The sequence below is a fragment of the Condylostylus longicornis genome, unplaced genomic scaffold (assembly GCF_029603195.1).
Source record: "Condylostylus longicornis isolate FDR11 unplaced genomic scaffold, ASM2960319v2 ptg000094l, whole genome shotgun sequence".
Lineage (NCBI taxonomy): Eukaryota > Metazoa > Arthropoda > Insecta > Diptera > Dolichopodidae > Condylostylus > Condylostylus longicornis.
In genome coordinates, this window is record NW_026578062.1 from 591,966 (window position 1) to 607,276 (window position 15,311).

At 27.5% G+C, this 15,311-nt stretch overlaps 2 protein-coding genes across 8 annotated transcripts in view; one reads left to right on the forward strand and one right to left on the reverse strand.

Moving 5' to 3' along the window:
- Positions 1–14,740, forward strand: part of LOC129613892 (probable chitinase 10) — a 27,862-nt gene extending 13,122 nt beyond the window's left edge. For all 6 annotated transcript variants that reach the window (XM_055528206.1, XM_055528209.1, XM_055528211.1 and 3 more), the window contains 9 exons: positions 2,458–2,536; positions 6,550–7,088; positions 9,797–10,298; positions 10,367–10,575; positions 10,633–10,887; positions 10,943–11,048; positions 11,103–12,073; positions 12,141–12,342; positions 12,904–14,740. In XM_055528206.1, coding sequence (XP_055384181.1) covers positions 2,458–2,536; positions 6,550–7,088; positions 9,797–10,298; positions 10,367–10,575; positions 10,633–10,887; positions 10,943–11,048; positions 11,103–12,073; positions 12,141–12,342; positions 12,904–13,115 — 3,075 coding nt within the window. In that variant the 3' untranslated portion in view covers positions 13,116–14,740. The remainder of the gene's footprint in view (positions 1–2,457; positions 2,537–6,549; positions 7,089–9,796; positions 10,299–10,366; positions 10,576–10,632; positions 10,888–10,942; positions 11,049–11,102; positions 12,074–12,140; positions 12,343–12,903) is intronic.
- Positions 14,602–15,311, reverse strand: part of LOC129613893 (paramyosin, long form) — a 36,758-nt gene continuing 36,048 nt past the window's right edge. For both annotated transcript variants that reach the window (XM_055528213.1, XM_055528212.1), the window contains exon 12: positions 14,602–15,293. In XM_055528213.1, the coding sequence (XP_055384188.1) occupies positions 15,099–15,293 (195 nt within the window). In that variant the 3' untranslated portion in view covers positions 14,602–15,098. The remainder of the gene's footprint in view (positions 15,294–15,311) is intronic.

Genomic DNA, 15,311 nt, shown 5'->3' on the forward strand with positions numbered 1-15,311 from the left:
AAATGTTTTATTATTTTTAAATTTATCTTCATAATTCAAAAAAATTAGAAAATATTTTTTGCTAAAAAATTGCTTTGCTGGTAAAGACAACTGTATGGTTAATCAGAAATTTAATTTTTTAGAAAATTTCTTCGTAATATTTCCAATAAAAAATTTAAATTGAAATTTTTTTTACTTTTACGTAAACGAAAATTGTAAAGAAGAAACTGTAGTAATTCTAATACTTGCCAAAACGTAAAATTTGACATTGTCGATTTGACGTAAATGTTCATTTCTTTTTATTAAAAATGTCGCTATTTCAAGCAAAATTGTTGAGAGAATTGAGTGTAAAAAATAGTAACACTTTGAATTAAAAACAAGTAAAGACGTTTCAGTTGGTATAAACGGACCGAACTAAATCTAAAAATTTATTTTGGAAATATCTTACAATTAGCCTTCATTGTTGTATACCAATTACTCCAACCTGACAAAACACTCTATAGAAACTTCACGGATATGTCTGACCTTTAATCAGACACACATCTGCCAAGTTTCATCAATCTAACTGTATTATTTTTTTTCAATCTATTACAATCTAACTGTATCCGAACCTGTCAAGCCATTCCACCAAAATTTTAGGGATATATGTGACATAAAATTGGAAACACAACAGCAAAGTTTCATGAATCTGCTTTTATTATTTTTCCAAATATTTAAAATTAGCTTTTGGAGTTATATGGCAGCTATCCGAACCAATGGAGCCATTCCATTAAAATTTTCAGAACATATGTATTTAAAGTACAATTGAACATATCTTTGCAAATTTTGATATTAATAATACCTTTATTAGTTTTGAAATATTTCAAAAAACTTCTATGAGTTGTGCGGCAGCTACCCGAACCCATTGTCTGTATTGGTTCAATTACAATAGCAGCTGTCCTTGGCAGAATAGAAATAACTTGCGAAATTATTTGTTTTTGACTTATTGTGCGATCGGACAAACGGACGGATATGGCTAAATCAACGCAGAATTTTACGCTGACCAAGAATATAAGTATGTATGTATATACATGTCCATATCGGAGACGACTCCTCAAACTGGTTACTAACCCCATACCAGCGTGAATACAGGGTTAAAAATTGACAAAGGTGGCAGATCATAAAACTTGTTTATTTACAAAATTTGTCATTTGTACAAGCTTGAATATCCAAACTCTTTTATTACAAATTTTTATTTTTTCGATTTTGACCCCTTATATTTATCTTTTATAATCATTTTTGGTGTGAAAGTGTCAAATTATAAAATAAACCGAAATATGCGAAAAAAATTTATATAAACCAAAAACTGCATATAAACTAAAAACAGTTTTTTTGCGCTTTCAAAAGTTATAAATTTTTCTGGTTACAACGTTTTTTGTGCCGCACATTCATATTGAATTTTGTACGAAGCTATTGCTACACCAACACTTGTATTATTGTAAAAAATTAGGCTTTTATTAAAACAAATGCAAGTAATAAACAAACTAAAATAATTCCCAAAATCCCCCTGGATTCCCAAAACTCTAAATTGTCGGTGCATTAAAAACTAATTCTAAAGCGGCGATAAGTGTTTTTTTTTTCGATTATTTTTTGTGCATACATAATACGAGTACATATGTATGTTTTATTCATATCGTTGAAAAAATGGTTTACAAATTTTAGTGAAATTTATAAGTTTCAACAAATTATGACAGTTTATAAGATTTTAAATGATATGACATTCACATTTATTCCATACAAATGTTTTTTCACAATTTTAAAACTAGGTTTAGGAATGTACGAATTGGTATAGGTAGAACCTTACTGTCTTCTCAAAGAATTTCTGTCAAAGGATCAAGTTTGTACAACAGCTTACGGCAAAGTTTAAAAAATGCTTTTGCAGCTTTTAAATTGAAAAAATTTAATGTCAAGAGAATAATATAAGATTCAAGTATCATATTAATATTATTGAAAGCTATATCAATTTGTTGTACATTTAAAACATTATTTTTACAATATTAATATGTAGGGTAGATAAAGATGTTTCTATGTATTTATTAGTTTCATCCTCACCTTTATTATAATTTTTTTCCTTCTTCTTTATATTAAATACATATATGAAAATGACTTGTATTCTAATTTTTTTATTTTATAAGTTATTTTATTTGAAGCTATAATATTGGACACAATTTTTATAGTGACCTGTTCGGGGTTTGAACCCGAAACCCTTCGGTTATAGAGCCGGTTCCATAAACACTGTTAAATTATATTAAGTCACTAATCAGAATTTGTTTTTGTAAGTTTCTGTAATGCCAAACATGCCATGAAGCAACGTAATTGTAATTGTTTCTTTAGGTGTTACGAAAAAGAAGAGAGAAAAAATACTTTGTACAAGTTTATTTATTATATTAATTATTACAAACTATTAATATTTTATTATAATTTTATTATCTATTCTAGCTAATGTCCAGGATTGTTAAAACATGTATTTTTGTGCTTATTTTTGTATTTTTGATGGAAAATACGGACGCCGCACAATGTAAGTACAATTAATTAAAATTTTTTTTTTCTACTAGGTGAAAAAATTTCGCAAGACGAAGAAGGACGGCTCTATCTGCCTTTTTCCTCCGACATTGGGGGAGCGTGACTTCTACCCTAAAGAATCACCTAAACTCTGAACGGATAAAAGTGGTCTTACAGACCAACTATCACCCCCGCGCTAACTTGGTTTTTTTTTGTGCAGGAATTAAATATCTTCCATAAGGAAATTTGGTATTTCGTTTTAAATCGAATGGTCTTGTTCGATTAATTAATTAAAGTGATTAAAAACATTTTATTTTTAACGTTAATTGTAAAAGTAGATGCAAATACTAAATTAATATAATTATGTACTCAATCTCGTTTTCGATATCCTGATAAAATTTTAATAACCAATAAAAATTTACAATGTGTTCGAACTTCTAGTATTTTTATTTTCAGTATTTTTATCGAACTAAATAAAATTTTAAAACAAAAAAAAAGTTTGTTTAAGAATTTATAATTTTCAGAAAATTTCTATTTTAAATACTAAAAAAATCAATTTGAATAAAAATAAAGTTGGGTCAAACCAATGGTTTGTATTGTAGCACTTTTCCCTTCAACAAGTGAAAATATTGCTTTAAAAACAGTCTATGTACAATCTACCATACTATTAGAATTATTTTCATTCATATTCAAAGCTATTTCTAGGATTGCATATATTTAGGATGACGCGTATATGCATAGTCTTTGAAATAAAGCAAAAATTAATATAGAAAGGGGTTAACACAATGCTCGATTTTAAGGGTTAATTGTGTGAGTTAAGAAAAATAATTATATTTTTTAATTTCATGGAATTTACCGTTAGCTTTTTGCGTTTACAAAAATTTGGAAAAGCTTGCGGTTTCGGAAATATAAGGTGTCAAAAATTCAAATTTTACGAATTTCAAGAGGTGATAACTTGAGAGGGGAAGGAGATGGAAAAAAATTTTCTTCTAACAAAATGAACTATTTGTTAATGTCTAAAAGCCCATAAAATTTCAAGCTTCTACAGGTTGGGGTCTAGAAAATAAACGACATCAAAAATTTGGAAAAAAAGGACTTTAGATAACGGTAAATTTGAGCGGCCATTTTGTTTTTCTAAAGTTTAACTATAGCATACCGCGCAAGGGGAAGTAAGCCACTGCCTTTCTGCGTTTGCAAAATTTCAAAAATGCTTATGGTTTCATTGCAACAAATATTTAAAAAAGGCCATTTCTAGGGTTTTGGGGGGGTATAACTTCTAGAGGGGGGGAGATAGGTAAAAATTTTGCTCTACGGAAATAAGTTTCTAGTGAAGATCTATGTACGTATTAAATTTCAGCTTTCTATCTTCAAAGGTGTAGAAGTTTTGTAAACAAAAAAAGTGTCCACGGACGGACGGACGGACGGACGGACAGAGTGAAACTAATAAGAACTTTTTTCAAAAAATTTTTTGGAAAAGTGCTAAAAATTGAAATGGGTACAGGCTAGTTTGAAGTGAAAAATTTTTGAAAATTGTAGATTATTGCAACAGAATAATAAATGTTAATTTTACTTTTTGCCAAAATCAAGTACTTTACCACGTAAGTTTTAAGTTAACTTTATCTTGACTAAAAAATGTATTAGGCTATTATAAATGGAATAAATAAGAAAACAAATGAATTGATTTTGATAAAGATTTAAAGACTTAAAGAAAATTTACATTAATAATCCTTCAATATCTGAATCTGCCATTTTGAAATTTAAATTTTTTTTTGATTTTTAAATTTAAAAAAAAAATTCATGAAGCAGCGACATAATTTATACTAGAGGTCTGTGCTACATTTCTTTATTGCAAATTGAGTTTCCGAACGCGCTTTACATACCGAACGATCTATATTTTCAGGGTATGTAGCGTGAATTTTCGAACGTACTACAAGCTAGAACTATTCTAGAACTGAATAAACGCAAACCCCCTATATATGCACAATATCATCAAAAATAATAATATCAGTTAAATTTTGGAAAAAGAATAGCATATATGTGGTGTTCGTAGGCACTTGTGGCTGAATTGTTCTTACTCGATCTTTAATGTAATAGTGTCTTAACACTATTGTGTTAACACAATTAGCACCTTTATTACAAATACCAACATCTGAAAACTAATCAAAAAATTTCAACACGCCTGGAATGAAACTTTATTAACACATAATTCACAAAATGTGCATTCACGAAATAATTTTTAATTTGGATGGAAGCAAATTTTGATATCATAACGCCACTGTCCAGGACGAAAACTTCTTATTGTTTTTTTTTTAATCTTTTTGAAAATTTTCTTGTGGGGTTTTTTTTTATTGAATTTTGAGCTGTTCGCTTCATATAAGCATGAGTTAATATTAAGTTAAGCAAAATTAAAATCAAGAACGTTTAATAAATCCAAACTGCAAAATCTAAAAAAAATTGCATGTTATATAAATTTCTGCTACAAAATATGTTCTAAAAGAATACTTTATCATAAAATTTACCAAAGAAAATTTCTGTTGTATCTCCTGCAAAAATATTATAAATTTTACGAGGAGTATATGAGAATTTCACAATATTAGATATTAAAGAATTACTTAATATGTTTTTCTTTTAAATTTTTCTGCTGTTTTATATTTGATAATTTTAAGACATTACAAATCTGCAAAAGTAAAATATTCAGTTTTTTTCGGACTGTTAATATTCATTTAGTATTTTCAGTGCATCTCTGAGTTTTCAAATTTATTTGCGTGAATGTTATAATTTTTTGATATTTATACGTTTTCCGATTATATTCTGCTGGACTATATTTTTCATTTTTTAGTATAAGATACTTCAGTAAAAATTTTATTCCAAAATTTTTTTGACGTCATCAAATGCGTCTTTCACATCTTAATGATTAAAATTTCTACATCTAAGAGGTCTAAAAGATTTTACTTTAAAAACAAAACTACAAATAAAATTCATAATTTAAGATTACCTTTTGTGCAGTTCAAATCGTTTTTTTTTATTTCTTGTAATATCTTGAGAATTATCTGGAGAATTGTCCAATATTTCCAAAGCTGCATGATTATTTTTCAAAACGAAACTATTGTATTAGTTTTTTCTAATGCCACATACATATGTATATCTATCAGGCCTCCAAGCTGAAAATATTTTCCGAAATTTTAAATCGGAAAAAAATTATTATTATTATAATTATTATTTTTTCCCTTTTTTCTTTGATTTCTTTTCTTATTCAAAAATTTTATTCTGTAATTTAGTACCCTTCCATTTGGAAGAGACACAAACAAGGGTCTGCGCTAAAAATTGCAATTTATTTAGATTCATTTTTTAGATGGAATTTACCAACCGCATTTTTTGAAATTTAAATTTCAAATTTAAAAAAATATGTAGAATAAGTAGAGCTAAGAGCAAATAAATTTCGACACACCTTCCATTTAAACCTCTTATAAAATTGAAATTTATTTTTGTTTTGCTCTCTGAGCTTGATGGGTTGGACTAGATACATATGCGGCGTTATTTTCAAAGTATGTCGATTTAAATATTTTTTTATGTTTTGTGAAATTTTTGAGTATTCTTTATGAATCTCATTTTATGTAGTATAGTTTTAAAAGAAATCTAGATTATAATTATTATATTTTTGGTTTTTTCTTCAATTTATTTTTAAATTCTATTTCTTATTCAAAAATTTTACTCTGTAATTCAGTTCCCTTCCATTTGGAAGGAAGGGAAAAGTGCTACATTACAAACCATTATGGTTCGACCCAACTTTACTTGTGCTAATTTTAGTTTTCTTTTGGTTACGTTTTTTTTTTTTAATTTTAGAAAAATAAACTTGATATAAGCAAAAATGGTTTTTTGTTTAATAATTACTTCTCTAATTCTAAATTTGGCACAAAAATTTAATTTTAGAGCACAATCAAATATTTGAAAATTTTAGAAAAATTAATATAAAAAAATTTATTAACATAGTTATAGATATACTAACAAAGTTTGTTTGCAAAATTTCAGCAAAGCGCCGAAGATTGCGGCGTCCGAGTCAGTCTTCCTTACCTCGGTCAAATATTGCAGAATCAAAAAAAAGTCCTGTTAGACGCGTTTCTGCTACAGTGCTGGCTGAAGATAGAATAGATCAGCAAACTTCTTCCTCTTCTGTAGCATCAACATTGGATGTATCATCTTCACAGAGATTTCGCGTTCGATCAAAAAAAAGAAAAGAAAATACAGCAAAGACTGGTGTTAGCACTATTAATAATAATGACGCAGCTTCTACATCAATATCAAAGTCTAAAAAAATTAAAAGTGAGGAACATGATTCAAGTCAAAAAATTGTCTGTTACTATACGAATTGGTCCCAATATCGTCCAAAAATAGGAAAATTTTTGCCAGAAGATATTCCAAGTGATCTATGTACTCATATTATTTTCGCATTCGGATGGCTAAAGAAAAATAAATTAAGCTCATTCGAAAGTAATGATGAAAATAAAGATGGTGTTCCTGGCTTATATGAAAGAATTATGTTATTGAAAAAATCTAACTCAAAGTTAAAGGTAAGGTATACATTATTTAAATAGTGAATAACCCTCAAAAAGTGCAAAATAAACATAACGTTTCTCGGTCCTGCAAATTAAAAACATATGAAAAGAAAAAAAAATTTTTAGAAAAGCGCTCAAATTTTCCACGGCAGATTTTTTAAAATTGGTTTTTTGTATTTCTAATGAATAACCAAAGGTCACTAACTTTTGGGTTTGTAATGAAATATATATAATTAATGAATAAAAGTTCTATTTTGGAAAAGTTCTATTTTAGGTTCTAACAAAGATCTTTGAGAGGGTTATAAAAAATGAATGATTTTGCGTAATATTATTGAAAAGTTGCTTATGTTCTCTCTTTGATTTTAGGAAATTATTTTAAGAAATTGTACAGATGTATAAAAATTAATTGTACAGATGTATATGTATAATAATAAGCTTATTGAGTACTTCAAAACTTTCTAATACTTCAATTAAATTCATACTTTATATTATAAATAATTATGATATACGTACATATAATTATAGTGTCAGTTTCTTAAATCATAACAGGTAGTTTTCCGCGATAATTATTCGACATACATGTGTAGATATTTGAAATTTCACGGTTTGGTCTCATGTTACATAAATTGCTGCAGACTATATTGCTTAGGAAAAACAATTAAGAATGTATTTTCGTTTTATTTATTTTTGTATGTATGTATGTATTTCAATTTAGGAAACATTAGCACTTCATTTGATTAAAAATAAATTATTCAAAATTGACCAAAAAAATGGAATTTCTTGCTCAGAAAATTAAAATTTTAAAGCTGAATGAGTTAATTTGGCAATATTATTAATACATACATACATATTTATATTTTGTGAGAGGTTCAATTATGATATTGGTTTTAAAATTAGCAAAAATGCCCAATACGTAACATCCTCAATAAAATTTGGTAAAAATAATTGGTCTGTCTGGTATAAAACTTGAAAAAACTTTAAAAAAAGAAACAATAACGCAATTTCTCGCAAAAAGAAAAAAATTCTCATTTAAAAAAAGGAAACCAGACGGAAAAGTTGAAAAAACTTTTGAAAACTTTATAAATAGGTTATAAACGTCAAATTTCAAAATATTTATCAAACATAAACAAATATTTTTTGGTTATACAAAAACTCGAAAATTTTGATTTTGGAATATAAAAGTGAGGAACTTAGAAAAAAATATTGGGGAATTCATTTTGTTTATTTTATTTGTTTTTAATTATGTTTTGAAAAAAAAACTTTGTTGATGAAATTTTTTTTTTGAAACATAAAATCTAAAGACATAATAACCAAGAAAAACATAAGATTTGAAAGCTGTAAGATTTGAAAAATTTTTAAAACATTAAATTTTTCTTTACAAAATTTGAAAAAACTTTAAAAATTGGGAAAATAAAAACGTCATCATTTTCTCTCATTTTTGTCCAAAAAGTATTATTTCAGACGTGCAGAAAATTTATAAAGTTTTTTCAAATTTTATAAAGTTTTTAAAAACTTTCTTATACCAGACAGACTTAATAATTAATAAATTTTCAAATTTTGAATTATTGAAGTGTTCTGTCGCATCTTTTTACATAGCTTAGTAGTTTTGTATTTAACTTTGTTTAAATTCAGGAGGAATATTGTGTAAAAATATACATATAAGAATGTAGCTACTCTTGCTATTGGTTAATTTTTTTGATTTTTAAAAGCTTTTTAACATCATGGAAATTTACTTATTAAGTTTAAAAAATGTGCTCAGTAAAAATAATTTTAAAAATAACATGTAAAATTTATATTAAAAAAATAAGAATCTATTCAGATAAATTATTTCAGATTTTGTTCTGTTATATTTTAGATTATGTTCTGTTATTGTTCTCGTCTTTATAGAAGAAAATTAGCTTAAATAAAAATTTGTATGTTTTTCACGAATATTAGAACAAATAAAGTGTCTTTTTTGGAATTAATGAAATGTTTTCATTTTGAAAAAAACACGTTGAAGTTTTTTACACATTTTTCACATAACTTTAATAACATATACCTATTAAGTGTAGTGTTAGCGTAATTTTTTAATTGTTAATTTAAAAATTTGTGAAACTTAAATATTAGAAATATGTATGTATGTAGTTAAGGGTACAATATCGTAATATTGATAAAAAAGCAGTAAATTGAAACATTGGCATAACTTTTGAAATCTTAAACATGGCTAAGAAAGAAAAAAGTTCAAAAACTAAGTCTGCTATAACTGAACAAATATGAAAATGTTCATTGTATTTATAAAAATATTTAAATGTGAAAATTAATGATTTTTTATAAATAAAAAGTACTTTTAATTATGAAAATTTTAATTATGAATAAAACGTAATTTGTATTTTATAATGATAATATGGGAATTTTATATTAAACTTTAAATAATGAATAATCTTTTCCTTTTCCATATATAGGAAAAGGAAAAGATTATTCATTAATTATTGCTTAAAACTTCAATATATTTTGGCACTTGTTCCTGTGTATGTATCTTATTTAAAAATTGTTATTCTTAAGTTTTATATTAAACTTAAAGGTATAAAAATTGAAGAAATTAAAAATAGAAAAATTTGTTTAAGTTTTTTAAATTTAAAGTTCTTTAGAAATTACGCTAGACAATTGAAATTAGGCCGGGTGTTATAAGTTAAATCAATTTTTGTTAGACCACATGTTAAACATGTTTTAATTTGAAATTTCAGATATTGCTCGCTCTGGGGGGATGGTCTTTTGGGACACAAAAGTTTAAAGAAATGTCTTCAACTCGTTACGCTCGTCAAACATTTATATACTCAGCAATACCATTTTTGCGTAAACGAAACTTTGATGGTTTGGATTTAGATTGGGAATATCCAAAAGGAACAGATGACAAAAAGAACTTCGTATTGTTACTAAAAGAACTACGAGAAGCGTTTGAAGCAGAAGCACAAGAACATAAAAAGATTCGTCTTCTTCTAACAGCGGCTGTGCCAGTTGGACCTGATAATATTCGGGGTGGGTATGACGTACCAGCTGTTGCAAGTTATTTGGATTTTATTAATTTGATGGCATACGATTTTCATGGAAAATGGGAACGAGAAACAGGACACAATGCGCCATTATATGCTCCATCAAGTGACTCCGAATGGCGAAAACAATTATCTGTTGACAATGCTGCTAATTTATGGGTTAAACTGGGTGCACCAAAAGAAAAACTAATAATTGGTAAGATTTTATTATCATACAAATCAATTTTATATTAAGATGTATTTAGTAAAGAGCTTCAATTTTAGGAATGCCCACTTATGGTAGAACATTTACTCTTGCAAATACGGATAAATATGGACCCAACTCACCAGCAACAGGTGGTGGTAAAGAAGGCATATATACCAAAGAATCAGGTTTCTTAGCATACTATGAAATTTGCGAAATTTTGCATAATGGAGCCGTTTATGTTTGGGATGATGAAATGAAAGTTCCTTATATGATAAACGACGATCAGGTAACTATATTTTGAAAGCAATTCAATTTCACCTTTTAATATTTTATTTTTTTTAAGTGGGTAGGCTTTGACGACGAAAGATCTATCAGAAACAAGATGCAGTGGATCAAAAAAAATAATTTTGGAGGTGCTATGGTTTGGACGGTCGACATGGATGATTTTAGCGGATCTATATGTGGTAATGACGTTAAATTTCCTCTCATTACTGCAATGAGAGAAGAGCTTTTAGGAATATCAAGAGGAAAAAATGCTATGGATGTTGATTGGTCAAAGGTTGCTTCCTCATTTGATGAAGAGAACAGTGAGGAACCGGTATATTGGCTTCATAAAATACTTCTGTTTTAAATTTGAAGATTTTTTATTTTAGGTTATAGATAAAACTCCTATAAAAATAGACGTATCAGAACTTTTAAGCAGGCACAAAAAGCCGCAGAAAAAGATCTCTGCACATACTGCATCTTCAAAAAAAAATGGTATTATCTTAGATAAAAATGTAGCTATTTTGCTCAAACATTTTGGTTTTTTAGTTCGTCCACCTCAAATATTTTGTTACATGACAAGTTGGTCTTCTAAAAGGCCAGGAGTTGGAAAATTTGAACCCGAAAATATCGATGCGAATCTTTGCACACATGTCGTTTACGCTTTTGCTACACTTAAGGACTATAAGTTAAGTGAAAGTTCAGATGATGATGCAGATAATTATGAAAAATTGGTAGCTCTACGAGAAAAAAATCCTGACTTGCAAATTCTGTTGGCTATTGGTGGTTGGGCTTTTGGTTCAACACCATTTAAAGAACTTACATCAAACGTTTTTCGAATGAACCAATTTGTGTACGAAGCTATTGAATTTCTTCGCGATTATAAATTTAATGGGTTAGATGTTGATTGGGAATACCCGCGAGGAAATGACGATCGTGTTGCTTATGTAAATTTATTGAGAGAATTACGTATTGCATTTGAAGGAGAAGCTAAATCAGCAAACTTACCTAGGCTTCTACTAACAGCTGCCGTCCCAGCTTCTTTTGAAGCTATTGCAGCCGGGTATGACGTTCCAGAAATTTCGAAATATTTAGATTTCATCAACATAATGACATACGATTTTCATGGACAATGGGAAAGAACTGTTGGGCATAATTCACCCTTATTTGCATTGGAATCAGCATCTGGCTATCAAAAGAAATTAACTGTTGACTTTAGTGCTAGAGAATGGGTTAAACAAGGCGCACCAAAAGAAAAACTTTTGATTGGTATGCCCACGTACGGAAGGTCTTTTGAGTTAGTAAATAAAACTCAATTCGATATAGGGTCACCAGCATCCGGTGGTGGCCGAGCCGGTAAATTTACTAACGAAGCAGGCTTTTTGAGCTACTATGAAATTTGCACGTTTTTGGCCGGTGAAAATACGACATTGGTATGGGACTCGGAACAACAAGTACCATTTGCTTACAGAAATAATCAGTGGGTTGGTTTCGATGACGAAAGGTCGTTAAAAACAAAAGTATGTCAGTTAAAGTCTTCAGTTATCAGTACGTAACACCTTCATTACTTGTTTTAATTTCTTTTAGATCGAATGGTTGAAAGACAATGGATTTGGAGGGATCATGGTATGGTCTGTCGATATGGATGATTTTTCAGGTCGTTGTGGAATTGGAAAATATCCCTTGTTAAACGCATTAAATGATGAATTAAAAAATTATGTAGTTCATTTAACATACGATGGACCATATGAATCTAATGGACCACAAGGGCGATATACAACAAAAGATCGTAAGTTATTCAGATATTTTTAAGATAAGTTAGATAATTACGTAAATTAAATAATTTATGTAAGTGAGTAAAATTTTCGTGTTCAAAAAAATCATAAGGAATATGCATAAAACATTTGAATAACTTTTTTGCATATACAATATCGTTGCGGTAATTCTAAAAAAATAAGCTATATTTGGGCCTTTTCGAAATATTAATTTCCTGGAATTTCCGAGTCTATACACAAAATTGATGTATGAAAACTTCTTAACTGTTAACACTGAAAACCGGTTCGTTTCCAATTTTTTAAAAAAATACATAAACTTTAAAGTGTCATCCTGAATTTTATATTTTATTTTTATCGATTTAGTGACATTCAACAATCTTGATTTCGAATTATCATATATCGATTTTTTAATTACAGTCTTTTCTTTTTGAAATAAATAGAAAAATTAAAAAAAAAAACATCTGGTTGAGTATGATTTTGAAAATATGATTTTAAATAAAGAAATTTTGAGAATGTTATCGTAATTTTCATAATTATGTAATTTTGAATAATTATTTAACATTTTTTCGTTACAGCGAATGAAGTATCATGCGCTGAAGAAGATGGTCATATTAGTTATCATCCAGATAAGTTGGATTGTACTCATTATTATATGTGCGAAGGAGAAAGAAAACATCATATGCCATGTCCCGCAAATTTAGTTTTCAATCCGAACGAAAATGTATGTGATTGGCCTGAAAATGTTGAAAGTTGTCAACATCACACACCAAAACCACCAACAAAATAAATTGATAAAATATTCTGATTTTAATACGTCTACAAACTAGTTAAATATTTTTTTTAATTTTAATTTTAAAATCAAAATCTTTGGAAATTATGTAGAAAAACAAGGGTTTTATTTTAAAAAAAATGAAACAAGATATATATACATACATACATATGTACTTCAATTTATTACTCATGAATCACGTAGCAAACGGTTTTTCAATACTGCCAATAACTTGATTAGATAAAATATTTATGTATATAATAAAGCTTATTTTTAATTATTAATTTAAAATTTTTAAAACGGCGAAATGTCGAACAATAAATTTGGAAAAAAAATAATATTACATTTTTATAGATATCTGTGTTTATGTAAATATTTACTACAAAGTGAAATTATAAAAACTTTAAATGCAGAAATGGGGATTCGGTAAAATTATGAAAAGATGCCGAATAACATGTGATTTTTGATATAAGAAATAAAATATAGAATACAAATTATATATACTTATAAAGTATATTTGTTTATAGTTTTATAACGTTTAATATGGGAATTAGTTTACATTTATATACAAATGCCGTTAAATTTATTATCAAATTTTCTACAGTTTACTTTTTCATGCAAGATTTTCAGGGTTATCAAAAATACGAGTATTAGAACAAAAAAATAAAAGTTATAATGCTTAATATAACTACATGAAATGTTTTAAAATTGATATCTTACAGCGACATAAATACATTATGCATATATACTTACCAAAGTGAAAATTATTTATGTACACAATCTCTGAAATTGGGAACATCTTTTTAATTTTGAGGGCTGATTCTGTTTCCTAAAAAGCATGAGAGGCCTATTGGATTCTATTTGTAGGTTTTTTCAAATGCTCCTCGAATCCAAAATTTCTTGTAGAAGAAACCTGCAACTCAAGATTCTTAAACAGCTTTATTTCCCTGTTTCTGTTGGGATTTCCACCCTTTTGCTAATAATTGATGTACTTCTTTTGTTAAAAGATATTTTTAAATTTTTCTTCCAGAGTATGGTACTGCTAATTATTGAAGTTTTAAACTTTTTCTCAAAGTTTTTTACGTAAGTAAGTCTTTTTTACAGGAGTCTTTGAAGATAAATAGCTCGAGAAGGAGGAAATTTGAATTTAAGAACAAATAAAGTGTTTTCTAATAAAGTAAAATTTTAACCGACATCTATAAACTGTATAAATTTCTGCCTTGTAGCAACAAAAATCGCTCCGAAAATGATTGATAGTTTAAGATAACGGTTATTTTGTAGAATTCCATCGAAGTCGATGACATGCGTTATTAATTTTTCATGATAGAAGTAATTCCTGGATTCTGTGTAATCGCTCAAACATAGTTACTTTTTCTTTTAAATTTTTGGATGTCTGCCTTTTGGATATCTTTGGATGCGTTTATATTTGTTTATCATTATAATTTAGTTTATATTTGTTTATCATATATTATAATGATCTATTAAAATAAAACGCAAAAAGCTATTTTCTTTTTGTAAATCTATAAATATATTTAATTGAAATCAAAGTGCTTGAATTTTTCGATTTAAAACTTAAAGAGTATAAATAATTTTAAATAGACGTTTTTGTAGTTATTTTTTAAAATATTTATCAGACGATTTGCTTTTCTTAACTAATGGAATTTACACATATTAAATTTGGATAAAATATAAAAAAAAAATAAGTATTAGACATTATATTATCCTCAGTATTAAAAAATCCAGAATACTTAAATATATGTTTAGGCAAAAGTAAAAAAATCTTACAAAAAAAATGTTGTTGTAGTTTTTTTTTTTTTAAGTGAGAGCGTGTTTTAAAAGTTAGTAACGTTAGTGTAATGAATTTTAAGGTACGCTACATCATTCTCATGATATTTATACATACTTATTTAACATAGGCAAAATGAGTGCGAGACATCTCGTATGGTTTGTTTATTATGTTGTTAAATTTGTTATTAATAATTATTTTTACAAAAGACGTGCTTATTCTGATATTGTTCTTGTTTCTTGAACGAGATATACTGAAGAACCTGGCCCTGAAGATGATGTAACAAATGTACGGTGTTTAGCACGAATCATATTTAAACTAGATTCAGCATTTTCTGCTCTTTCTTCTGCTGCTTCAAGTTCCCTTTGGAAACGACGTACCCGTGTCACTGATTGTTGTGAAACACCCTCCTTTTATTTATGTATTTG